At 51.1% G+C, this 22,955-nt stretch overlaps 17 protein-coding genes across 17 annotated transcripts; 12 read left to right on the forward strand and 5 right to left on the reverse strand.

Annotated features, from left to right (window-relative positions):
* Positions 1 to 15: 15 nt before the first annotated feature.
* NEDG_00166 (uncharacterized protein) lies at positions 16 to 2,250 on the reverse strand (the record flags this gene model as incomplete). The annotated part of the gene is made up of 1 exon (XM_067687584.1): positions 16 to 2,250. The coding sequence occupies one exon, from the start codon at positions 2,248 to 2,250 to the stop codon at positions 16 to 18; it is 2,235 nt and encodes a 744-aa protein (XP_067545292.1).
* Positions 2,251 to 2,316: 66 nt separating this feature from the next.
* On the forward strand, positions 2,317 to 3,636 carry NEDG_00167 (uncharacterized protein; the record flags this gene model as incomplete). The annotated part of the gene is made up of 1 exon (XM_067687585.1): positions 2,317 to 3,636. The coding sequence occupies one exon, from the start codon at positions 2,317 to 2,319 to the stop codon at positions 3,634 to 3,636; it is 1,320 nt and encodes a 439-aa protein (XP_067545293.1).
* A 71-nt stretch (positions 3,637 to 3,707) lies between these two features.
* NEDG_00168 (DNA polymerase alpha subunit A) lies at positions 3,708 to 6,734 on the reverse strand (the record flags this gene model as incomplete). The annotated part of the gene is made up of 1 exon (XM_067687586.1): positions 3,708 to 6,734. The coding sequence occupies one exon, from the start codon at positions 6,732 to 6,734 to the stop codon at positions 3,708 to 3,710; it is 3,027 nt and encodes a 1,008-aa protein (XP_067545294.1).
* Positions 6,735 to 6,748: 14 nt separating this feature from the next.
* Positions 6,749 to 7,048, forward strand: NEDG_00169 (bud site selection protein 2; the record flags this gene model as incomplete). The annotated part of the gene is made up of 1 exon (XM_067687587.1): positions 6,749 to 7,048. The coding sequence occupies one exon, from the start codon at positions 6,749 to 6,751 to the stop codon at positions 7,046 to 7,048; it is 300 nt and encodes a 99-aa protein (XP_067545295.1).
* Positions 7,049 to 7,097: 49 nt separating this feature from the next.
* On the forward strand, positions 7,098 to 8,048 carry NEDG_00170 (uncharacterized protein; the record flags this gene model as incomplete). Its single annotated transcript, XM_067687588.1, has 1 exon — positions 7,098 to 8,048. One exon carries the CDS (start codon positions 7,098 to 7,100, stop codon positions 8,046 to 8,048), a length of 951 nt encoding a protein of 316 aa, XP_067545296.1.
* On the reverse strand, positions 8,035 to 9,756 carry NEDG_00171 (crossover junction endonuclease MUS81; the record flags this gene model as incomplete). Its single annotated transcript, XM_067687589.1, has 1 exon — positions 8,035 to 9,756. One exon carries the CDS (start codon positions 9,754 to 9,756, stop codon positions 8,035 to 8,037), a length of 1,722 nt encoding a protein of 573 aa, XP_067545297.1.
* Positions 9,757 to 9,781: 25 nt separating this feature from the next.
* On the forward strand, positions 9,782 to 10,552 carry NEDG_00172 (uncharacterized protein; the record flags this gene model as incomplete). The annotated part of the gene is made up of 1 exon (XM_067687590.1): positions 9,782 to 10,552. One exon carries the CDS (start codon positions 9,782 to 9,784, stop codon positions 10,550 to 10,552), a length of 771 nt encoding a protein of 256 aa, XP_067545298.1.
* Positions 10,553 to 10,559: 7 nt separating this feature from the next.
* NEDG_00173 (uncharacterized protein) lies at positions 10,560 to 10,823 on the forward strand (the record flags this gene model as incomplete). Its single annotated transcript, XM_067687591.1, has 1 exon — positions 10,560 to 10,823. One exon carries the CDS (start codon positions 10,560 to 10,562, stop codon positions 10,821 to 10,823), a length of 264 nt encoding a protein of 87 aa, XP_067545299.1.
* A 120-nt stretch (positions 10,824 to 10,943) lies between these two features.
* Positions 10,944 to 12,065, forward strand: NEDG_00174 (Ran GTPase-activating protein 1; the record flags this gene model as incomplete). Its single annotated transcript, XM_067687592.1, has 1 exon — positions 10,944 to 12,065. The coding sequence occupies one exon, from the start codon at positions 10,944 to 10,946 to the stop codon at positions 12,063 to 12,065; it is 1,122 nt and encodes a 373-aa protein (XP_067545300.1).
* A 168-nt stretch (positions 12,066 to 12,233) lies between these two features.
* On the forward strand, positions 12,234 to 14,102 carry NEDG_00175 (uncharacterized protein; the record flags this gene model as incomplete). The annotated part of the gene is made up of 1 exon (XM_067687593.1): positions 12,234 to 14,102. One exon carries the CDS (start codon positions 12,234 to 12,236, stop codon positions 14,100 to 14,102), a length of 1,869 nt encoding a protein of 622 aa, XP_067545301.1.
* Positions 14,103 to 14,333: 231 nt separating this feature from the next.
* On the forward strand, positions 14,334 to 15,974 carry NEDG_00176 (glucose-6-phosphate isomerase; the record flags this gene model as incomplete). The annotated part of the gene is made up of 1 exon (XM_067687594.1): positions 14,334 to 15,974. The coding sequence occupies one exon, from the start codon at positions 14,334 to 14,336 to the stop codon at positions 15,972 to 15,974; it is 1,641 nt and encodes a 546-aa protein (XP_067545302.1).
* A 49-nt stretch (positions 15,975 to 16,023) lies between these two features.
* Positions 16,024 to 16,698, forward strand: NEDG_00177 (40S ribosomal protein eS6; the record flags this gene model as incomplete). The annotated part of the gene is made up of 1 exon (XM_067687595.1): positions 16,024 to 16,698. One exon carries the CDS (start codon positions 16,024 to 16,026, stop codon positions 16,696 to 16,698), a length of 675 nt encoding a protein of 224 aa, XP_067545303.1.
* Positions 16,699 to 16,702: 4 nt separating this feature from the next.
* NEDG_00178 (uncharacterized protein) lies at positions 16,703 to 17,713 on the reverse strand (the record flags this gene model as incomplete). The annotated part of the gene is made up of 1 exon (XM_067687596.1): positions 16,703 to 17,713. The coding sequence occupies one exon, from the start codon at positions 17,711 to 17,713 to the stop codon at positions 16,703 to 16,705; it is 1,011 nt and encodes a 336-aa protein (XP_067545304.1).
* Positions 17,714 to 17,858: 145 nt separating this feature from the next.
* Positions 17,859 to 18,425, forward strand: NEDG_00179 (uncharacterized protein; the record flags this gene model as incomplete). The annotated part of the gene is made up of 1 exon (XM_067687597.1): positions 17,859 to 18,425. The coding sequence occupies one exon, from the start codon at positions 17,859 to 17,861 to the stop codon at positions 18,423 to 18,425; it is 567 nt and encodes a 188-aa protein (XP_067545305.1).
* A 64-nt stretch (positions 18,426 to 18,489) lies between these two features.
* Positions 18,490 to 18,864, forward strand: NEDG_00180 (40S ribosomal protein eS17; the record flags this gene model as incomplete). Its single annotated transcript, XM_067687598.1, has 1 exon — positions 18,490 to 18,864. The coding sequence occupies one exon, from the start codon at positions 18,490 to 18,492 to the stop codon at positions 18,862 to 18,864; it is 375 nt and encodes a 124-aa protein (XP_067545306.1).
* Positions 18,865 to 18,959: 95 nt separating this feature from the next.
* NEDG_00181 (glutaminyl-tRNA synthetase) lies at positions 18,960 to 21,242 on the reverse strand (the record flags this gene model as incomplete). Its single annotated transcript, XM_067687599.1, has 1 exon — positions 18,960 to 21,242. One exon carries the CDS (start codon positions 21,240 to 21,242, stop codon positions 18,960 to 18,962), a length of 2,283 nt encoding a protein of 760 aa, XP_067545307.1.
* A 54-nt stretch (positions 21,243 to 21,296) lies between these two features.
* Positions 21,297 to 22,931, forward strand: NEDG_00182 (atrophin-1 interacting protein 2 (WW domain containing E3 ubiquitin protein ligase 2); the record flags this gene model as incomplete). The annotated part of the gene is made up of 1 exon (XM_067687600.1): positions 21,297 to 22,931. The coding sequence occupies one exon, from the start codon at positions 21,297 to 21,299 to the stop codon at positions 22,929 to 22,931; it is 1,635 nt and encodes a 544-aa protein (XP_067545308.1).
* Positions 22,932 to 22,955: the final 24 nt, after the last annotated feature.

Here is a 22,955-nt window from a genome sequence, read left to right on the forward strand (position 1 = left end):
ATTGGCCTACTTACTTTACTCCTTAAGCATAGCCAGTCTCTCACAGAGCATGGCAATGAAAAGCGGACTGCTCCCAGAGACAAGATCTTCAATGGCCTCGGGGGTCCCTGCCTCTTTAAGAGCCCCCATCTTCTTAGACACCTCAATGAACGTCTCTGATAGAAGGCAGCGGTGTCCAGGTTCTTCGGGTTCTTCGGGTTCTTCAGAGTTCGGGTTTTCGGGGTTCTCGGGTTTTTCAGAGTTCGGGTTTTCGGGATGTTTGAGATGTGTGGGCGGAAGAGACGCCAGCAATGACCCGGCAGCATAAAACATGTTCCTCTGAAGAAGAAGCGTAAGCATGGTGTTGTGTGCCGCAGGAAGGTCCAGCTTAGAAACAAACTCGATGAAGCCCAGCACCAGGTGCTCTTTCTTTTGGGCCACGGCAGCCTGTAAGAACTTCTCAAACAGTGAAAAGTCCTGAACTACCGCCTTGCTCAAAGACTCAGCGTCTGAGATCTGCCTGATGTCTTCCTGTCCAATCAGGGCCTGAATCTTCTTTAGGTTGATGCCATCGAGCAGGCGCACCATTGTAGCAATGGTTTCTTCATAGACTGGGCGCGCATGCATCTTAAGCGTATCAAGTAGATCAAGTACCCCCTCTATCTCGTCCGAATCAAGCAGCCAGAAAAGGACCTTTTGAACGCTTGTAGCGAATGCTGGTGTCCCAGAAAACAGGGCCAGGAGCCTAGAAAAAGGGACCACCCCGCCAACCGACAGAAGGATTAGGGCGGGGAAGAGACAGTCTGTTTCAACCCTGGCTTTTAGAACCGTGAGTGTCCCTGAAGCTGCATTCACCGCGAGTGGGGCGCCCCCAAGGCTCTGGGCGCTTGTCCAGTTAAAGGGGTGCTCCACCGCAGAGAGGGGCAGAGAGACAAGCGAGCCTTTCAGAATGACCAGCAGCGTAGTTGGTGTTAGGCCCAGGATGAGCGACTCTCCGCCCGTCTGAATGGAGGAAACGTGCTCTATGCCAGTGGTCACAAACACGCCCCTCCTTTCGGAGGCACTGAGGCTGTAGGCCTGTGCTCCATACGTAGCGGCGGTAGATGCCAGGGCCGGGGTGTAAACCGTCTTTTTTTTCTCTTCCATATCAAAATCCGTTATTTCCAGAGAAAACAGAGGCGTCGTCTTGGTAAGCACGGGGGCCTGGGAAAGCACCCGAATGGAGGCGGGCAGAACATCAATGTGGAGTATCCCGTCATGAATGACTAGCTCAGTGACGTAGAAAGCGTACTTAAAAGAAGATGTGTGGTGAACAACGGTTTTGTTGTCTTTGTACATAAAAACGTATTCAGAGGTGAAGAAAATGCTTGTAACTGACAGTTCGTACTCAATCTCCAACTCTCTGTTTAAAACAAAGACCTGGGAGGTCTTTTCAGAGAACAGATAGATGTAGGTTGGCGTATTGAACGCTTTAGAAGGGCTGATGGAGGAAGGACACTTTTTTGAGAGGTCGTTAGTCACCACCAAGTCTTCAGAGACAAAGAGGGCATCAACACTGTCGCCAACCTTAGCTACTGAAATGAGCGAGCTGGGCGTAAAAAACGAGGGGAGGGAGTAAGATGCATCGCCCAGAAACACCTGCACCCTCTGCGGCGAGATAAAAGCAACCCCTCCCTCGCCAACTATCTTGGTGATGGTGAACAGGCAGTACTCCTTCACACTCCCAAGCTTTTCCGAGAAGGTGTAAAGCTTCATTTCAAGGGGGTCGTAGTAGAACGCAGTAACTGAGTCTTCCAAGCAAACTATTTCCTGTCCGTGGATGTAAACAGTTGGCCTACAATCGCCTGCAAGTGAAGTGTTCTTTACCTCAACAGTTGCCTCAAGAGAATGGTCCTTGTGGACACAGCACGCGTCAGAGAGTGGAAAGTCAAAGCTCTGTCCTAGAGAGGCGCTGCGCAAGTGGAGCACTGTGGCAGCATCCACCTCTGCAGAAATATCCTCGACGTCCACAGGACCTGAAAAAGTGAAGGTTTTCTGGTGGCTAGCTGGGAAGGTAGATATGTTGATCGATGTTCTTGCTGTGGTGGTGGTATAGGTAACCAGAAACATTTTGAAAGAGAACAAGAACCTTTCGTGGCAAGCGTACTCTGCTGCTGGCAAAAGCTTCATGGATTTTATTTGGAGGATTCTGTAAATAAACGCCCCCAGCAGTCTCCACAGGTATTGGAGAAACATGAAACAAGCCACAATCACTAGCTGCCAAGGCATCATTTGATAGACACCTGATAGATAATCACGCCTGAATTGGGGTATATAGTGACACGCTGTGCCCCATGTATGGAGTATCAGTGGGTTCTAATCCTTGGGCTAAGTCTGGTTTTAGGAGCCTCTCAGCATAGTATGAGTGGAAGTAGTATGCAGTCTTCTTCAAGCCGGGAGCACAGTTCTTCAAGGGCAAGTAACTCATCAAGAAGAACATCTTCTAGCCAGCAAAGTAATGAGGGGAACACGCGCGTGGAGAGGTCATCCCAGGCCTCACAAGCATCCAGAGCAGCACAGGCCTCACAGTCCTCACAAGGGTCTAGAGCAGGACAGGCATCCAGAGCGGCACAGTCCGCATCCCAAGCATCCAGAGCAGGACAGTCCGCAACTCAGTCTGCAGCCCAGTCGTCTAGGTCAACACAGGCAGCTCAGTATGCCTCACAGGCCGCACAATCGGGAAGTTCGGGGTCATCCCAGGCCTCTAGAGCAGCACACTATGCAGCACAGTCCACATCCCAAGCATCCAGGGCAGCACAGGCCTCACAGTCCACAGCTCAGACCCCATCCCATGCAGCACAGTCGTCTAGAGCAACCCAAGGCTCTAGAACAGCACAATCTGGAGGCTCTGGGTCATCCCAGACCACGGCACAGACCGCAACCCAGACCGCCAATGCTGGGGAGTCTGGTGGAGCCATTGCACAACACCAAGGCCTGGGGAACAGCGACACTAAGAATGTCTCTGAGCGGTTGTCACAGGTTAGCTCGGCCGAGGCAAACAAAGCCCTGGAGCAGCGTGCAGGGTCTTCTGAGGCGTCTTACGAAGACCAGGCCAACCCTGCCAGGCCACAGCCTCCCAGAAACCAAGTAGCTGGAAGACTCTCAGAAACAAAGACCTCCTCAGAGGCAGAGTCAGTCACCCAGAACGGCGTTACCAAGACAACTGGTGGTGGAAGTACTGCGAGAAGAGAAGGGGTACTCACAGGTGCTGCAGGTGCTGCATCCGTCTACAGCGAACAAACGGCACAGTCCGATGTAGATCTTCAGGGAGACTCGTGCATTCAGGCAAGAACAACTTCCGGGGAGTCAGCAGCCATTGGAAAAGAGGCAGTGGAGCAATTCTTTGAAAGATCGGCAGCCTCTGCCTCTGAGAGCAGCCTTATGGTGACTGCCAATGGCTCCTTTGAGGTTCTGGGTGGCGCAGCAGCAGCCAGCCTATCTGAAGCCGACAACGTGCACGGATACTCCATCCTTGAAGGCCGTTTGGTCAAACAGGTTGAGCTGGTTACCTATCTGGTGTTTGTGGAGATACTTGCGCTGGTGAAAGAGCCTCCTTTCGTCACCATAACTGTTGAGAATGTTCCTTACGAGGTGCCTTGTCTCCTAGAAGGCGTTTAGGTGTGGGGTTTTGGCAATAAATATATACTAGGAAAAATTTATTTGATTGCAACCACATTACCATATTGGGACTACTTATAGTACCTGTCGAAAAGTTCTTGTCTACCTGCCTGGGCGGGCATGTACATTGTATACGAGAAGTCATGGAGGGGCAGCTTGGTGATGTCTATTACCGTGTGCATTGACCTGTTCAGAAGGGAAAGAATGCCTGGGGCGTGGACTGTTTCAGCAAATATCTCGGACAGGTGTATAAGCATGGCGTGGAAGACGCTGGGGGGCTGCACCGCCCATTCGGTTGGGGTGCTGCATGCAGGGCAAATGGGGAGGTACTGGTACTGCGCCTTGCAGTTTTGGCAGAGCTTGCCCAGGGCGTATAGCTCCTTTATCCCGGCGTAGAGGCACTTGGCCAGGCACTGGGCAACAAACGCATTGCCTAGCTTCTGGAAACAGCTGGTGCAGGCCGTTCCTATCTCCTGGACACTCTTGCAGCATTCTGTCGTAATAAGTAGGTTTTTTGTGATGGCTGGTGCTGCTTCCGGGGGTATCTGGGCCCGCAGTTGGGCTTTAGGCTGGGGCCTGGGCTTGGGCGGTGCCTGTATTCCCAGCACCGCCTTAATCCTGTCCAGAGAGACCGCCGGGAAGTATTCAATCATTCTCTGCAGTGGTGGAAGAACCTGCATGCGGATGTAGTACTCTACATCGATGTCGCCTCCTTCAGAGACCAGCTCTGGGCGTGTTTCGCCATTGTGCTTGGCCATAACGAATGGGAGAATGTCCCCGGACCTGAAAAGCAGTCTTTTCTCTTTCCGGAGACGGAGAGCCAAAGACACGTGTGGAAGTGAGGCCGAGGACGCGTCTGGGTACTCTGCAGGGTCTTTTGCCAGCCTCTTTCGGATGAGGAAGCTTTCTCTGGACATTTTTGCCGCGGCTGGTCTTAGTGTTCCCAAAAAGGAAATGGCTTTTTCTTCAATCTGGTTCTCGGGGTGAAAAAGGAGGAGGCGCAACATTTCGGAGGTAGAGGCGCTTCCTACAGCCGCCCAGTCTCGCCGCCCTGTTTCCAGGCCTTTTTCTTCAATCGATTCCTCCCCTGGCATGCAAATAAGCCCAAAGTACTTCTTCTTAGCCAGCATAACCAGCTTTTTAAACACTTTCTCAAACCCAAGCACAATGCACCGGTAGTTCTGGCTTATCTCCCCGGAAATCTTCTGAAGCAGCTCGGCTGAAGGCAGCTCCCCCGAACTAACCGGAATGCCAACATCCACCATCACCGAGTCTGTATCTCCATAAATCACCTTGTACCCGCCCAGCTCCAGCTGTGTTTTGGTTTGTTTGAGAATGCTCCGGCCCCGCTCTGTAATGAAAGCAGCCATCTTTTTGTTGTAGAACCTGAAGCCTTTAAAGCCCAGACATCCGTATATGCAGTTGGCCACCAGCTTAACTGCACTCTGCTCAATGTTTAGAAGGTTTTTGTCCACCCCCTCCGCTTCTTTCATCTGTTCTCGGATTCGGGTTCTTTTCTCAACCAGGTGGTGAACGCATTCTGGGAGCAGTAAGGTTTCCGAATCGGCTGGTATGCCCATGTCCACCGAGAGCTTCGCACACGTGCTGAAGCAGACGCTGTACTCGCGGATAATTGAGGGGTAGAGAGAGTTGAAGTCAAAAAGCGCAATGTAGTGCTCGCTGTACACCCCCGGGCGCTCCAGGAAGACGTATCCGCCCTCGTAGGTGTCTTTGGTGTCTATCTTGTCCCCGGCAAAAGACTTTGACGGGATTAAAAAGCTCTTTTCTCTCATTCGGTGCATCAGAAGGTACTCCACCCGATCTGACTTGTGCCCCCGGAAAATAGCATTAAGAGTGCACCCTGAAATGTGCGAGAGCTTCTCTGAGAGGTCGAGCAAGTTCCCTTTTCTGAACACCTCTGAGATAGCTGCCACTGCAACACCTAGCCCATTAACAAAAACCGATGCCTCATACGCCCCAAGGGGTGAAGTTGAGGCCTCCAGGGCTGCAGATACGGCGTCTGCGCTTCCGGCCACTGGAAGCGCGCGCTCCTCCACGGCGTATGCCCACATCATCTCTGAAAGCGAGAAGTCGTTCATTTTCTTAACCGAAGCCACAAACACAGAAAGGTCGCAGAGGAGCATGCTCCTCTGCCCGGCATGGGGCGAGCTGGCAAACAGTTTCAGAACATCTAGATTGTGGGCCACAACCAAATCTACCTCCTGCCTCTCAATTAGGTCAAAAGCTTCCCGAACAATTTCCGCGGGCCCCGGGAGCACGCGAACGTTCTTGCTTAAAAGCTCTTCTGGGGCATACCCGTCCATCCGGCAGGTAGTGAGCGTCTGGTGCTCTACCACTCCCGCCCCCCTCTTTACTGTAACAATTTCCGGAACACTTTCTGTTTTGGCCCGTTTTACCTGCTCAGAGTCAGTAGACACCTCCCGAACAGCCACGCCTGCACCCTCCCCCAGCTCCACCTCTTTTCCGCCCCCTGAGCCTCGCTCCTGAATGTATATGGACAAATGCTCCACCTGCTCGCTTCTTTGCGGGGCATAGAGAAAGGCCACCCGAAGGCTTGCGGCGGAGGAGGGGGCCAGGAACACAATCTCGTCAAAAGAGAGACTCGCCGTCTTCTCCAAACCAGCCCGAACACTGCTCTGAGTAATTCGCATGCGAGAGACGCCTTTCACCCCCTTAAGAAGAATAAAGGCCTCAACCGGCCCGTTAAAACCTCGGTGGACAGCTTTTGCACTGTCCAGAGCAATCCCTTTCACTGCTCGGTCGTGTTTGGTGTAAAACACCAAAGCTTTTTCCCACCTACTCTCCCGCGTTATGTCCTGGTGGAAACAGCTGTACCTCCTGCTCCAGGTCCCGCACGTGTTACCTGAAACAGGAACCAGATCGTCTTTTAGAGCGCGGGCGACCTCTGCAGCCAGCTTCTGCTCAAAAATCGGGTCTTTTCCTAAAGGAAACGCAAGAACCTCGTTTGGAACCACCGGCATGTTAAACACCACCTGTTTGGCATCTTCCACCCTCTTACAGATGATACTCACACCGTTAACACCCAGACGCACAATATTTAGCACGTCAACATCCATAAAAGAAAATTTCCATGAGTAGAAGAACACCGTCAAAAGCATGCAATAGCAAAAAAATCGTCAACCGAGCCATCCGGCGTAGCTGCAAGCTCCGAAACAGAACCCCAGACATGGACGAAATCAGAGAAAAGGTTGATCTTCAAATAGACACGCCCGTAGACAACCCAGAACACACCCGATGCATTGAGTGTAACAGAGTCATGGAGAAGGTCACTATGGAGAAGCATCTGGCATCAAGAGGCCATAAGAAGCGTCTAAGAGACCTACGCGAGGACGCCCTTCTCGAACAAGATCGTAAAAATGGACTGTTTTAGAATAAACATATCCTCATAGACTTTAATAGAAACAGAGGCTGTATTTCTAATGGACAAAGAAAAAGCAGCAGACGATGACCTTGGGGCTAAAAAAACATTTAACGCGCTAACGCCTAGCGAGAAAGAGGAATACCGAAAAGAGCTCGTGGAAGAACACTACAACACGCTTTCAGGGCACCTTGGAGAGAAGATTTTGAAAGAAGTGATAGTGGTGTTCAGGGAGGGTGGAGACAAGCATAGGTGCCTGCACGGGGCGTTTAAACATGTGCAGGAGCTCATCAACCTTTTGCGAACGATTTTCTGCCACCAGGAGACGAGAACGGTAAAAAAAGTGCGCTCATCCTTTGGGTTTGGGGCAAGAAAGCCCACCATAAGCTGTGATCTGGAGTGCTTGATGCATGTAATTGCCTCGGCCGACATTGAGCTGTACCCAGAGCTTTTTAGGCAAAGCGCCTCGCTCCGAGCAGTTGCCACGCTGCACGAGTACCTGAGCGGGCTGGAAATCTTCCCAAACACATTCAAGCCCGTTGAGGCCTCCCCCACCAAGCTCAATGAAACAGATGAGCAAAAAATCCAAGAGCTGATTGGAATTCTTGAAGGGGTAGAGATTGACACCATTTCTGCAGTGTTCAAAATTGTGCTCAAGCTTAAGAGTCCTCTGTTCCCGGCCCAGTACTTAGATGTCTACTCCAATATTAACCAGTTAGGAAGCAAGCAGGACAAAATCATCCTGATGCAGTTTATTGTAGCCTTTGTGTTTTCAGATGAAAGAAGAGAAACCCTTGAGGTAATTTGCTGCTTTTTGAGCACAGTCATCATGAAGCACAACAGCCCGCTACGGTTTAGAAACATTGCAGTGGTTTTTACCCCCCTCTTTTTCATCGATGACACAGTTGTCATTAAAGAGCCCAACTTTAAAGAACCGCTGAACAAGTTGCGCGTTTTCCTGGAGTTCCTCCTGGAGAACGGCCAGGAGATCTTCCTCATCAAGGAAAACTAGCGCCCAGGGCCGCTAGCAGCTTGCTGGCGCGTTTCAGCCCCAAAACCCGGCCCTTTCCGCCTCCGACCTGGGAAAGAGCAGCTGCCAGGGCGCCTGGGCTGCCAATGGCTTGCTGGAGCAGTGCAGGGAGTGTGCCCACCTGCCTGACAATGCTTTCAGCACATTTGAAGGAAATACCTCTAATTGACTGAAGATAGATTATAGATCGGTCTATCTCTGAGCAGTCTTCTATTTTGGTCTTTTGGGAGTGTCGCAATAAATGGCTAAGTGCTTCTCTGTCGACAGGCCCTTCCTTCTGTATGTGAGCATCTGTGTGGACCAGTGCCTCAAGTGTCTCCTCAATGCTTGGGGTGGTTAGCAGAAGAAAGCCTTCCTTGATAAGGGTGAAAAAGACGGTAAACAGGGTTGACCCAATTGAGGAGGCTCCCGGGGGCATCAGTCCTTCGATCAGGTAGATTTTTCTTCCCTGGACCGATGCAAGTCTTTGCTTTTGTTCTCGGTACCTGCCGTCCCTCAGAGAGGAAAGAAGGTCGCGGATGGTTTTTCTTTCGACCAGGGTGCCTGCAAAGACTTCCCCGTGTCCCTGAACCTTCGCCCAAATAAAGTCGCTGAGCGTGAGCATCCTGGTTTCTGAGCGCACCCCAAGCCTTGAGAGCGTGTGCTGGAAGTAGAAAGGGTCTTCTTTTTCCTTCTTTTCCCGGGTATCTATCATTAGAATCGTTGTTGCTGGGGGCGTGGGCCAGTCCACCCGTATTGGAAGTATCTCGGCGATTAGGTGGGCGGCGTGGAACCCCGTGGATGTAGCCTCTGGGGCTGTTTCAGGGCTTTTGATGAGCTGGTGGTGGGCCAGGGACTTAAGCGCCGCCTTGATCCGTTTTTCGGAGCACTCAGCTGCTCTGCGGTACCCGTAAGTCTCTGAGCGGGCTACCGTGTACTCAATGCACTTGTACCTGACCTGGGAGGGGTCCAGAGGCGTCTGCCCGTTTTCAGCGAGTGTTTGGGCCAGGACCATCAGAACTATTTGCGGCAAAGAAAACAGCAGCGGAATCTTCACCTGTTCCCCCGCACTCTTTACTTTGAAGTAGCTTCCCAGGCCTTTCTTCTTAGCAACTGCTGTGTTCGGGTTGGTTCTGGTTCTGTCACCGCCCTTGTCACCGCCCTTGTCACCGCCCTTGTCACCAGATATAGATATAGATAGGTCAACGGTACATTTGCTGTACGTCTCAGTGAAGGTCTCGGTGTGGGTACCAGTGCTGAGGACAGTGCCGGTGTGGGTGTTGAGACCTTTTGACAGAGGCAGGGGCAGGGGCAGGGGCAGGGACAGGGACAGAGGCACTGTCATTGGCACTGAAGACACTGAAGAGTCAGAATCTATCTCAATTACCTCATTCTGGGCTGGTTTTGGTGTTGTTGGTGTTGGTTTTGTTGTTGGTGAGGTTTGTATGGTTGTTGGTGAGGCTGGTGGAATCCTTAGGAGCCCCTCTTTGTCTAAGACAGCTCTTACTTCTTTATAGATACCGTCTCCAATGTACTTTATCTTTAAGGCATCCTCCAGTCTATACAGAGAGAGGCTTGAAAGGTCTAGCTCTTTTAGAGCTTTTTTGTACCTGATAAATGTGTGCGAAGCTCCTGAAACCTTGGCAAAGATTCTTTCTCTTTCAACCATTTTCCCCAGCGCCCACCGAACAGCCTCCTTATAGCAGTGCATACCCCGCAAAACAATTTAATTTTTAATGGACCCGTCTCCTCCCCTCCCAGGCCTCCAGGACATCTACGAGGCGGTGGTATACGCCCACTTTAGAGGGCACCCTGAAACTGCAAACGGAAAGACCCTTTCGATGGAAGAGGTGGCTTCTGTTACCTACGACCGCCTAGCCTCCCTGTCCAACCCACAAGAGCTCACGGGGGAGGAGGAAAGCGCGTCTGCTGCTCAAAGCACTGGTGTCCACCCTAGCCCCCACACCCATTTGCTGGTTCTTGGCGTCTTCACAGCGCCTGCAGCTGAGAAAGTGTTCGGGGCCCTGGCCGAGGCGCCGTTTAGAGGCATCGTCTCCACTCGCAAGCACTTCACCAGAGCAGGCACCTGCCTGGTCCTTGAGCTGACCTCCTCAGCTAAATCCATTATCACCAAACTAGCCCAGGCCTCAATGCAAGCACACTGCCTAAGCCTCTCAGACGACCCGGCAGTCCACCTTCTGCGCCTGAAGGCCCTGCCCCTCCCAGAACGCGTTCCACGCCTGCTCCCTCTGTCCAGGCACCCTTCCTCCACCCTTATGCTACTTAACGTCCACTCCACCCGCGATGAAATCTCCATGTTTTTAGCTGAAGAGTGCCATGAGGTAGAGAGGCTCTTCTTCACCAGCACAGCCCTGTTCATTCTAGCCTCCTCCACCAAAAGCGCTGAAAGTATCTACGCCGCCCTTGAGGGCCGAACCATCAATGGGCACCCCACCTTCATTGCCTACTACCCGGAGGCACTTAGAGATATAGAGCTGTTCAATTAAAAAAATAATGGAGCCAAAGACACCGCAGCAGAGGGCAGAGTACCTGGAGCAGCTCCAAAGAGAAACAAAGAAAAACCAAAAAGCGTACCAGAAGAAGCTAATTGGAGACACGGTGCGAAGGAGGTACTCAGAGCTCTGGCTGCGGAAGAAGTCGTACAAAGAGCGCACAATCGCACCAGCACCCGAAGATGCAAAGGCAGTCGAAAGAGACATCACCATGATAGCCCCAGCCTTCTACACCAAAGCACCCAGAACTGCCCCTAAACCTTAACCACCCACCCCCCACTAGTTCCCCACCGGTCACGGTCACGGCCATAGTACACAGCCAGCCACAACCCACAACCCAAGGACCTACTTAATTGGCTATATAAGAGATTATGTAAATTTTTCCATGAAAATTCTAAGCATTTCAGAGGAAAAGAAGAAGTACAACACAAGGGAGGAGCTCATAGATCTTCTCAAACAAATTGAAGAGAGCAGACACGAGCTGATTGGTCTTGATATTTCAGAAAACAGTTTTAGCCCAGAATGCATTCTTGAGCTTGTAAAAGCCATCAGTGCCATACCCACCATGGAAATAGTCACTTTCAAAGGGGTGTTCACCGGGCGCGGAAAAGAAGAGGTGGAGGAAAGCTTGAGACACATTGCAGAGTATTTGCGCAAGCTAGAGGGTCTGACATACTTTGACATTTCAGACAATGCCCTTTCTCTTCACGGAATGAAGCTTCTTTCACCGCTTATAGAAAAGATGGACAGCTTGAGGCACCTGGTGCTGAACAACAACGGAATTGGGCGGGATGGAGGCAGCTACCTCGCAGAGAGTCTAACAGTCCTCTCCAAGAGCAACAATGGGCTGCAGAGCATTGAGGTGGGCAGAAACAGGCTGGAAGACTCAGCTAAAGCCATTGGAGCGGCGCTAGAGCTCTTCCCGTACCTTGACAGTGTCAAAATCTACCAAAACAGCATCAATGCCGTCATTATGAGCGACTTCCTCCTCTCCCTCTCGGTGCTGAGCATAAGAGTCCTTGACATTGGGGACAACTTCTTGCTTGAGCACGGGTCGCGGGCCCTCTCCAAGTGCCTGAACCACTGGAGCGTTGAAGTTCTTAACATCAGCGACTGTCTTATGGGTGATAGCGGTGTTACAGTACTTGCTAGCCAACTAGCTCAGAATACCCGGATTCAGGGGGAGCTTCTTGGAGAGATAGTTTTTGATCTGTCGTACAACGATTTAACCGAAGACACCTTTCAACACACCCAAACGCTTCTGGAAAAGCTTCCTGCAGCGAGGTTTATCCTCACCGGAAACGAACTCAGTGCCGACCACATAGAGACCCTTTCACAGATAGCTGCCTACAAGGGCGGAGAGGTGCTCTTTGAGGAGGAGGAAGACCTGGTCTTCTCCAGTGAAGAAAAAGAAGAGCCAGAAGAAGACTTGGCCTCACTAGAAGAGCAGCTAGCAGATATTGTTCTTTCCCACCACACAGAGCCACAAACAAAAGAGGTTGGCTAGGGGCCCATGGCTGGGCTAGTGTTCGGGTGATGTACCTCCGACCCAAGACTGACCCAACCACCGACCGCCCGGAATAAACTTACATGTTGATGTTGATTATTTTTTAGTTACTGTGAGAATGGCACAAATGGGCCAAATTCGTGCAAAGTTTATTTTTCATAAAGAAGCATGAAGACAGACTTAGAGCCCAGTAAACATACTTCTAACCAAGAGACAGAGCCAGAGAAGGCCAGGCGCATAACAGCAGGAAGCGGGGAATACATTCGTCTCGGTCTGCGCCGAATTTCAGAAGTAGAGACGTACAAAGGCATACAAACAAGCACGGCAGAAGAGGTGGACTGGATAGAGATGGCTTTGGAGAAGACTCCCCTCCCAGAAGACGCCAGAGAGACAGCTGCCGCGCGCCTAGAAGAAATAAAACAGAAAAAGCACCCCTTTCTTCCCACAGTGCTAGCATACGCCGTTGAGGCTGAAAGAGTCACTATTATAACCGAAAGCCGTGGAAAGAGTCTTTCAGCGTTTCTTGGAGATACAGGACAGCTACCCGAAGAAACAGTAAGAAAGCTGGCCAAAGACGCCCTCAAAACCCTGGCCTGGCTTGAGTCGCACCAAATGAAAAGCGCCCTCAAGCTTGGCAACGCGACAATGGAAACGAGCGGAAGACTCCACATCCACAGCAACACCGTCTGGAAGGAGCTTATTGGCCAGGAGCTAGACCTGCAAGCCACTGGGGAGGAGGTTCTTTACAACCTCTCCCTTATCCTGATTGCTATAGGCATGGGAGAGTGCACCGAGGAGATAAGCCAGGTGGAAAAAGAGCGAGAAACAGAGAAGGAGCGGGTGGAGGACCAGCTTGAAGAAATAGAAAGGTTCCAGAAGAGAATCATTGACTGGATGGTGCGAATTGAGTATCCCTGCTTCAAAGAGGTCATTGTTCGGGTCCTGGGAGTGCCCTACACCAAAGGAGCGATTGAAGAAATCCAGGCCCAGCACTTCTTCTACCCCGAGGAGAAGAGCACCAGCGGCTGCGAGTGCGACTCAATGAATGCACTTATGAGCGAGTACAAAGCAGAGGAAAAGCTTTACAATGGACCCTTCACCGACCCACAGAAGCAGACAGAAACGGTCTACGACCGAGAGGGCGGTGTAGCTGTAAAAGCATCAACCATTGACAAAGATATGTTTTCCTTTCAGATGCACTTCTTTAAGATATGCAAGAGCGTCTCTTTCTTTTTCAACAAGAAGGAAGATACGGTTGAGAGCGTGGTAAGAGAGATGGAAGAGGAGGGACTGGCTGAAGAGCAGCAGGTGGGCCTGATAAAAGCGCACATGGAGAGCCTGATTGTTGCCATTGAAAAAAAAGACCTTGACCGCGAAGAAAGCGACACCCTCTCAGGCCTTCCTGAAACCCCCAGGTCCTCGCAAACGCCGCCAACCTCCAATCCGCAAACACCGAAAACCCCGCAAACACCGAAAACCCCGAAAAACAAGGAGTCATCGGACGAGTGCACAGAGTGTGCCGCCACGGAGTTCAAGGACACGCACCACGTCCAGGAGTTCGTGGTTGAAGCGGCAGCGCTCTCAAAAAGAAACAAAAGCACGGCAGATACGTGGTACGCCCTCCTAAAGAACCAGGACATAAAAACCGTTGGTGACCTGAGAATGCTGGTGGAAGAGGACTGGGAAATGCTAGAACTTCCTGTTTTTGCCTCCCGGGCCCTGAAAAACCTTCTTTTTGGCGACTGCTACAAGCCCTACCGAGAGAAAATGCTTGGAACCGATGAAACCATGAAAGACTATGAGGACAGCACCGTGGAAGAGCTTCTCACCGACCTTTCCGAGGAGCACCAGCGCCCAGAGATGTACAACGACTGGGTCCAGAAGATAAAGTGCCAGGACATAAGAACCGTTGGGGAGCTCAAGCTTCTCCGCGCTGAGGACTGGGCACACTTGGAGCTCTCCGTTTTTTCCTACCGCGCCATTCGCAACGCCCTCCTCAAACAGAGCAAGTGTGTCTCCCAGAGCCGTAAGGAGTAGCCACTGTCTGCCACGGGATGTCACTGTCTGTTACGGGATGGCACTGTCTGTCACGGGATGTCACTGTCTGTTACGGGACAGCAAAGCACAGCACGGTACAATAAATGATAGTTAGAAAGGGGCTTGACCGTAACATCCCGTGACATCCCGTAACATCCCGTTGGCTAGTTCTCATACAGCGATAGAAAGAGGGATAAATAGAGGAATAAACAGAAAAGAAAAGTGAAAACAATGACTACCATTACGGAACTGTTTGAAAAAGACAAAGAAAGAGCCAAAACCCTGACCAAAGAAGTGTCTTCGGAGGAGGGAGGCCTTTTTATCGACTACTCAAAGACACACCTTGAAGAGAGCGACCTAGCTGCCTGGGAGAAGAAGCTTGAAGGTCTTGACGTAGCCAGCAAGGTCAAAGCAATGTTTGCCGGTGAAAGAGTCAACTACACCGAAGAGAGACAAGTGCTCCACACAAAACTGCGCTCAGCAAGTGTCATTACTGCCCTGAAAACGGGGCACACAGACACCCTGGACCAGGAAGAAAAGGCAATTGTCAAAGAGCTCCTTACCATGAAAAGGCTCTGTGCCGACTTCAGCGAGGGCAGGATGCTTGGCGCTGGGAAAACCCAGATAAAGAACGTCGTTGGCATAGGCATTGGAGGAAGTGACTTGGGGCCCAGAATGCTTACCTCAGCCCTTTCCTCCCTCCACCAAGGAGCGGGGACGTTCAGGTACGTCTCCAACGTAGACGCCCAGGAGATAGAAGCGGCACTTTCAGGCCTGAACCTGACAGAAACGGTGTTTGTCGTTGTTTCAAAGACCTTTACCACCCAAGAGACCCTGGAAAACGCCAAAATAGCCCTCCAAAGAGTCCTGGCCTCATACAGCAGCAGCACCCCGGAAAAAGAGATAGTCGCTGCCCACTTCCTAGGGGTCACCGCCGCCAAGGACAAAGCCGTTCTTTTCGGGATCGACAAAGAGAACATTCTTGACATGTGGGACTATGTTGGCGGGCGGTACTCCCTCTGGAGCTGCGTCAGCCTAACCTCGGCGATGGCCATGGGCTTTGACGCCTTCCTGGCCATGCTAAGCGGGGCCTCGTGCATGGACACCCACTTTCTCAACACTCCGGTCAGGGCCAACCTGCCCATGGTCCAGGCCATGGTGGAGTGCAAGTACTACAACGAGTACGGGTACAACAACAAGTGCATTGTTCCATACGACTACTTCCTCCGAATGCTTCCTGCATACCTCCAACAGTGCGAAATGGAAAGTAACGGCAAATCAGCTACCAAAACGGGAAAAAACCTTATCAGTGAAAATTTTACAAGCAAAGGAACAGCACCTTCCTCGCAAACAGGCGCCATCATCTGGGGCGGCTCTGGAACCGACGTCCAGCACTCCTACTTCCAGCTGCTCCACCAGGGAACGGTCCGCGTTCTGACTGAGTTCTTGGTTCCAGCCACCCCACGGACCAGGGAGCGCCGCGCCAACACCGAAGGCACCGACGGAACAAGCACGGCCCACGACGTCCTTGTATCTAACTGCCTCGCCCAGTCCAGAGCTCTTATGCTTGGAAAGGGCTCCAAAGACCTCAAAGACCGCTACTTCCCGGGAGACAGGCCATCCATCACCCTGATGTACTCCTCACTCTCCCCCTACGTCCTGGGAATGCTGATAGCCCACTACGAGCACAAAATCTTCATTCAAGGCCTCGTTTGGGAGATCAACTCTTTCGACCAGTTCGGGGTCGAGCTTGGGAAGGTTCTAGCCAAAGAAATCCTGGGAACGCTTGAGTCTGGTGCAGAGCCCTCCTTTGACGCATCTACCTCCTCGCTTCTCGCTCGCTACCGAGAAAAGAGGGGCGGCACCCACTAGACCCGAACTAAACCAACGTCTATTTTTTTTTATTTTTTTGCATCCCTGTATGAAGCTTAGCATTTCCAACCCGGGAAGAAGCACCCAGATGGTCCTAGACCTTGAATACAACGCATCCACGGCCTTCTTTGAAAAGCAGATTGGAGACATTCTTGATGGAGAAATCATCTCTCCAGAGTGGAAAGGCTTCCTTCTACGAATTACTGGAGGATCGGACAAACAAGGCTTCCCAATGAAGCCAGGCGTTCAGCAAAAGAGCCGAGTAAAGCTCCTCCTCAGAAAAGGAGACAGCGGATTTAGATGCACCAGAGATGGGCTCAGAAGAAGAAAGAGCGTCCGAGGATGCATCATCTCCAGTGAAATCCGAGTGCTTAACCTAGCAGTGGCCCAGGAGGGAGAGCACGTCTTTGAAGGCTTCAACAACGTAACCCTTCCCCTTCTGAAAGGCCCAAAGAGAGCTACTAAAATCAGAAAGCTTTTTAACCTGGGCAATGACGTCACTGACCTTGAGCCTTACGTGATTGGACATAAGAAGACCCTCAAAAACGGAACAGTCGTTGAAATCAAGCCCAAGATCCAGAGGCTGGTCACTGAGAAGCACAAGGAGCGATGGGAGAGAAGAATTGCCGAAAGAATTGCCCGACAGACCAAGAGCCGAGAAAAGAAGAACACGTACTTTGCAATGATGCGCGACAGAAGAGCTGCAACTGCTGGTCAGCAATAAATAGCTACCTTATTTCTCCTTCTTCCAAGTCGCTCTCCTCCACTGAGCCCGGGTCTGCCCCGGGTCTCTTGGACCGTCCCAGCTGCCTCCACACCGAGCAGGCATCAATCCCGTAGAAGGAGAGCTCTTTAAGCATTTGGTGCCACGAAGGGAAGAAAAGAGCCAGGGCCTCTTTAAGCCCCGCTTCTTGGGAGGGGCCGCTAAAAAAGACGCCTCTGTCCCGGTGAACCGCTTCGAGGCAGGCCAGTATCCAGTCTTTCCTTTTTTTTCTTACCTCCCGAAGACAGAGCTCAGCCGCTCCACGGGAAAGACTTTCTGTGGCCAGAGAAGCGGCTAGAGTGCCTGGGTGCCTGTGCACCTCCTCAGCAAGTCTTTGGTATCTTTCAAGTCTTAAAGTGTACCTCCCAACTAGAATGTACCCCTCCCTTTTAAGCAAGTCACTCCAAACACTATCTTCAACGTCCCCGTAGATGGGGTGGTGCTTCATCTGCTCAAGTGTTTCATGGACGTACGTCTCTCTGCCTACTGCCTCATAGACTCGGACCATCTGCCTAACTAGATGGCTCGGGCTTTTCGGGCTTTCGGGCTTTTCGAGCTTTTCGGGCTTTTCGGGCTTTTCGAGCTTTTCGGGCTTTTCGGGTTTTGGAGCTTTCGAAGTATGCGGGGTCCCAAACACTGCCAGAGCCTGGGCTGCCAGAGAGCGGTTGGTTCGGGAGAGGATGGGGTGGTTGGGAACGAAGGTGTAGGGGGGAGAGAAAAGCTGTGAAAGGATCCACTCAACCGTTTCCTGGTCGCTGATTGGCTCCTCAGTAAGCACCGTAAGTGCGGCCCTCTCTGAAATAACAGCTACAGGAGGTCCTTGGTCCTTGAGTGCCAGAAGGTGCTGTTTGGCAAGTGGACAGCTCTTGTGAAGATAACCGTGCTCAGCCGAGACCCTTTCTCTTGGCACCTCAAAGAATCCTCCTGTAAGCATCTCTTTCCGCCAGACTCTGCCTAAAGGATCGGTAAATTCCATAAGTTTTTTGAAAGTCTGATTTTTCTGGGCGATAACTCAGGCCCTGATTGGCTAGAATCACTATTCATTGCAATGAGTGAAAACAAAGATGGTTGGATGGCAAACCCCTTAGAACCATAGATTGGGGATAAAAAGGGGTTAGGAAATGAAAAAAAGAAACATAGAGGATAGACAGTCGATAGACGCACAGATAGATGAGCCAAGGCCCTGGAACAGCTACCAAGAAGAAAACCCAAAACCAGAGCCTTTTAGGAACAACAAAAAACCAAAACGCAAATATTCTACCCGAGCATACGGCCACCTAGACTCAGAAGACCCGAACCAATCTCCTTTCAATATCCTTGCTAACTGTGCAGCGAAGGAGCTCAAGCAAATCATCAAGACCAATCCTAACCTTGAAAAAGAAAACATTGAGTATGGACTTGACCACTCAGACCTTTCTGAAGGCTTTGATGATGAGTTAGATGTTAATTTTCCAACGATAGTAGTTGGTGGAAAGAAAGTCTTTAAATGCATCTTCCAGGGATGCCGGAAGTTCTTTCCCTCTCTTAGTCGGATGAAAAGACACTACATCATCCATACGGGAGTAAAGCCATTTAGATGCCTCAACCAAAGCTGTGACAAATCCTTCTCCAGGAGGGACAACATGATCCAGCACTACAAGGGGCACTGTGTTCATTCAAAGCCAGAGACACATATGGACATGGACTAAGTAGCTCTGTTATAAATGTAAGCGCCGATTTTCTTTTTAAGTTTTAAATTTTACACCCTGGCCAATGGGAAGAGTCAGCACCAAGCTTGTAAAAAACGCAGCAAAGCAAGTAGTTGAGAAGCACTACTCCAACCTTACAATTGATTTCTACCAGAACAGAGATGTCCTCCAGAGTGTTTCAATCATTATGGGAAAGAAGCTTCAAAACAAGATTGCCGGATACGTAACCAGACTCATGAAGAGAATTCGTTACGGTAGAGTCAAGGGAGTCTCTATTAAGGCACAGGAAGAGGAAAGAGAAAGAAAAGACAACTTTATCCCAGCAGAGAGCATCATTGACGTTGAGAGATTGGAGGTAGATAATGTTACCATGAACATGATAAAAGATGTCGGGCTTACCGGAAGCTTCTTCGTGGCTACCCATGAGAACAAGCAATAAATGAAGTATGCGCTTATTTGGCTGTGGTGTGTGCGTTGCGGGGTATGGTGCATGTACGGCACAAGGCACGGTACGGGGTATGTGCGGCAGTAGCTTTATTTGGTTTCGGGTGGCTCGGTGCAGGACTGTGATGCAGAGCCCAAGGCTGGGTCGTCCAGGACAGGGACAGTGAGTAGCCCTTCAAGAAGGGGGGCCGCTTTGAGAGGCACCACCATTCTAAAGACTAGGTCGGGAGAGGGCACCCGAATAAAGAAGCCTAACCGAATAAATTGCCAGTAAGTGTTTGGTTCGGCTGTTTCGGGTTCGGGAGAGACACGAGCCTTGGTGAAGCTGTGGATGGTGGTGCCCTGGATGATTTCAACGGTGGCGGTGGCTGAGGTTGACTCGGCCCACTGAATGACTGCTGAGTGCTCCCGGTCGGTTTCTTTGGCCCAGAGCTCGCCACTGGACTCTTTCACGAACTCAACGGCTCCAACGTTCTTAAGAAAAACGACCCCTTTGTGCTGGAGGCGGTAAAAAGACGGGTCATACTCCCCTGAGCGGTAGTCTCCGCGGTTAATGAGAACGCTTCGTGGTGGAGTGCTTAGAATGTGGAGGGTGATGGGATCAATGACCACTGAGGCTTTGGGGGAGAGAGAAAGCTCTTCTCTGATGGCGTTGTCAAGCAAGTGTCTTGGTATTTCGCTTCCAACCGTCGTAATGCCAAGTGACTCAACAAACCTTCTAATACTTGGAGCAGGCACACCTTTGCTTCGGAGGCCCTCAAGGGTGCTTAGCCGGGGGTCGTCCCATCCGGTAAAAGCGCCTTCATTGATGGTTTTGGTGATGAACCGCTTGCTAAGAAGCGTGTCTGCAATGCAGAGCCGCGAGTACTCCCACTGAATCGGGCAGTAGAGGTCCAGGGCGTGGCACAGCCAGTAGTAGCTCGCTCGTGAGTTGATAAACTCGGTGGTGCAGAACGAGTGGGTGATATCTTCAAATGAGTCGGTAAGACAGTGGGTGAAGTCGTACGACGGGTAGATTACCCAGGTGTCACCTGTGCGTGGGTGGGGGTGCTTGAGCACTCGGTAGGCTACCAGGTCCCATAACTGCGGGTTGTCACTGGACATGTCCATTTTCATTCTTAGAACGGCTTCTTTTTCTTCATAGTGGCCGTTTTTCATCTTTTCAAACTCTGCAAGGTTCTCTTCCACCGTGCGGTTCCTCCAGGGACTGGCAACGGCGGCTTCGGTGTTTTGGGTCTGGGTCTGGGCCTGGGCCTGGCTTTGCGCCTTTTTATCGTCCATGGCCTCTTTTCTTTTATCTGAGACGTCCTGGCGCGTTTCGTGGCAGACGTAGGCTTTGCCCCGCTTGATGAGCTCAACGGCCGATTCATAGAGCTTTTGGAAGTAGTCTGAGGCATAGGTTACTTCGTCAGGGGTGTACCCCATCCACCTGACCATTTCTAGGATCTTGTCATAGTAGATGGTTTTTTCGGCTTTCGGGTTGGTATCGTCATAGCGCAAAGAAATCCAGCCTTTGTAAAAGTCTCTAAACCCGAAGTTGATGCTCATGGCCTTAGCGTGCCCAATGTGCAGGTGGCCGTTAGGCTCGGGAGGAAAACGTACACGCACCTGGCCCTTGGTTCTTTTGATGTGGTTCCGGAGGATTTCAGGTGTTTTTTGGTAGTTGGTGAATGGCGTGTGCATTTCCTGCATCTCTCCCTCCAGGTACCTGGTCCACTTCCTCTCTTTGCTGCTCAGGTGCTCCTCACTCACGGTGAGCTTTTGGTAGGCTTTGTTGATGGTTCGGGTGGGCGGCACGTCCTTCGCGCCAAGCTCCAGGAGCTCTTCGATCTTGGCCTGGTTGGGCGTTTCTTTAGTCTCGGCTTTGGCGCTGGTTCGGGTGACTGCAACCTCCTCCAGAAGCTCAAGGAGCGTTTTTGGCGGCACAAACTGCAGCCGCGGGTGGTGTTTTAGCTCTTTAAGAAGCCTCGCCCTGGGCTCTGCAGCGTGTGCTTGTAAGATAGACGTAGCTACCTCAACCATCTCGTCAAGGGCTGGAACGTTCTTTTTCATTATTTCCTCAACTTCTCTGGAGCTAGCTTGTGGGTTGTGCTTTAGGACCGACTCAATGTTTTTTAGGTCTGTTTCTTGCTTGGCTGCTCCGCTAAGTACCAGCTCTGTGAAAATATCTGCTGTTTCGGGGTTTGACACCTCAATCACCTTGTACATCAGCTTTTTTTCGGAGGCTGCAAGGGCGCTGGCCTCTTTGACTCTCCGCTGCAGCACGGGGAGAACTGCTTTTACTCTTTTGTTCTTCAGAAGCTCTTCTATTTTGGCGCCCTGTATTCCAAGGCCTGATAGAAACTGTGTTTCGGTGGTTTCTCCTATGGTCATAGCTGGAAATGAAAATAAAATCACATTAAATAATTTCTCTCTTTTGCAGTGTCTATGCTTGCTATTGTGGAGCATCTTTCTGTCAAGAGAAGGGGGGTCTTTAGCTGGCTGAAAAAGGTGGGGCAGTGCACAGTCCACATAAAAGCGGGGGAGAAAGAGTCTGAGCACATTGTGTTTTCTAAAAGAAGATCCTGCTCCCTGGGACTGGCCCTGGAGTATGCTGGCCAAGCAGATAGCCCCGTGGTGGTGGTATCTTTTAAAAACGAAAGAATTGAGATACGCCCAGGCGAAGGGTTTTCAAGTCTTCCATTTAGGGGAAAAAAGTATTCTGGGTCCGTTTCAATCTGCGTGGTTGCCGGGAGCTACTTTGAGCACTACGAGCAGCTCGATATCCAAAGACACGCCACCAGCTTCAGTGAAACCGTCCAGGAAAACCAGGAAACGCATATCAGAAGAATGTATGATGGTGAGACGTACACCGTTGATTTAAGATCGCTGGAAACGGAGGGGTATGCTCCCATTCTCAGGAACGCCACTATCTATGATGCGCACATGACTGCGCGGCAGGAGCACCGCTCGATGCAGCTGATTGACCCTGACTCTGCAGATGCAGAGTTTATCAAGAAGATACAAAAACTCCGAGAGGTGCCTAAAATGTTTATCTCTTCGCTTACCAGTGTGATGTTTTCTCTGGACCGGGAGAACGCCCTGGCTTCATTCTTTGAAAAATTTAACAACCCAAGTGATCGCCGAAGAATGAGAAAAAAAATTGTGGTTAAGTTCCGCTCAGAGCTAGGCCAGGACCACGGCGCGCTCCGAAAAGAGTTTTTTGAGATAACGGCTGCTGCTCTGGTGCAGGATGAAAGGTTTGTTCTGGAGAACGGGCTGTTTGACTTTTGCAGCGCAGAGGATCTTAAGCTATCCCGGGTCCAAAACCCGAACCCTCAGAGATCGCTAGATATTGATGACCAAACTTTTTACATATTTACTGGCTTTTTCATCAGCCAGGTTGTTTTTCAGCAGGTACAGATTAACATCAGGTTCTCCCGGTCCTTCTACAGGGCGCTGCTCCGGGAAAAGGGCGTGCTTGAGGACGTGACAGACCAGCAGCTGCGCCAAAGCATTCGGTGGATTGAGGAGAATAGCGTAGACGAGCTTTCTTTCACGTTCAAGTCCGGAAAGGGCGTGATCGACCCGAACAAGCATCTGTTTATAGAGGAGCTTATATATGAAGAAACCTTTGGGAAAAGGCCCGGGTACCGGCCCATGGTTGACTCGTTCCACCAGATTGTATCTTCTGAAATTCTTCGGTTTACCCCAGAGGAGCTCGCCCGGCTCACCAGCGGCCTGGAGGTGGTGTCTTTGGACTACCTCATCAAAACAGCCATCTACAAAAACTGCACCGAAAGAACACCTGAAGTTGCCTATTTCTGGGAGATCATGCGCACAGAGAGCGAAGCGTTCCGGAAAAAGGCCCTTCTCTTTATAACTGGGTCTTCTTCAATCCAGTTCTTGCCCGGGCTAGTAAATGAAGCGATCACCATCGAAAAGAGCGACCTCCAGGGCGGTCTTCCCTCAGCACATGCCTGCTTTAGACAGCTTGTGCTATGCAGCTATGAGAGCATGGCCCAGCTAAAGGCTAAGCTCCACTATGCCATCAACGAAACAGAAGGCTTCCACTTTGTTTAGGGGCTGCCAAGAATAAATGCGGCA

The sequence above is a fragment of the Nematocida displodere genome, assembly GCF_001642395.1.
Source record: "Nematocida displodere strain JUm2807 chromosome Unknown 1, whole genome shotgun sequence".
In the NCBI taxonomy this organism is placed as follows: domain Eukaryota; kingdom Fungi; phylum Microsporidia; genus Nematocida; species Nematocida displodere.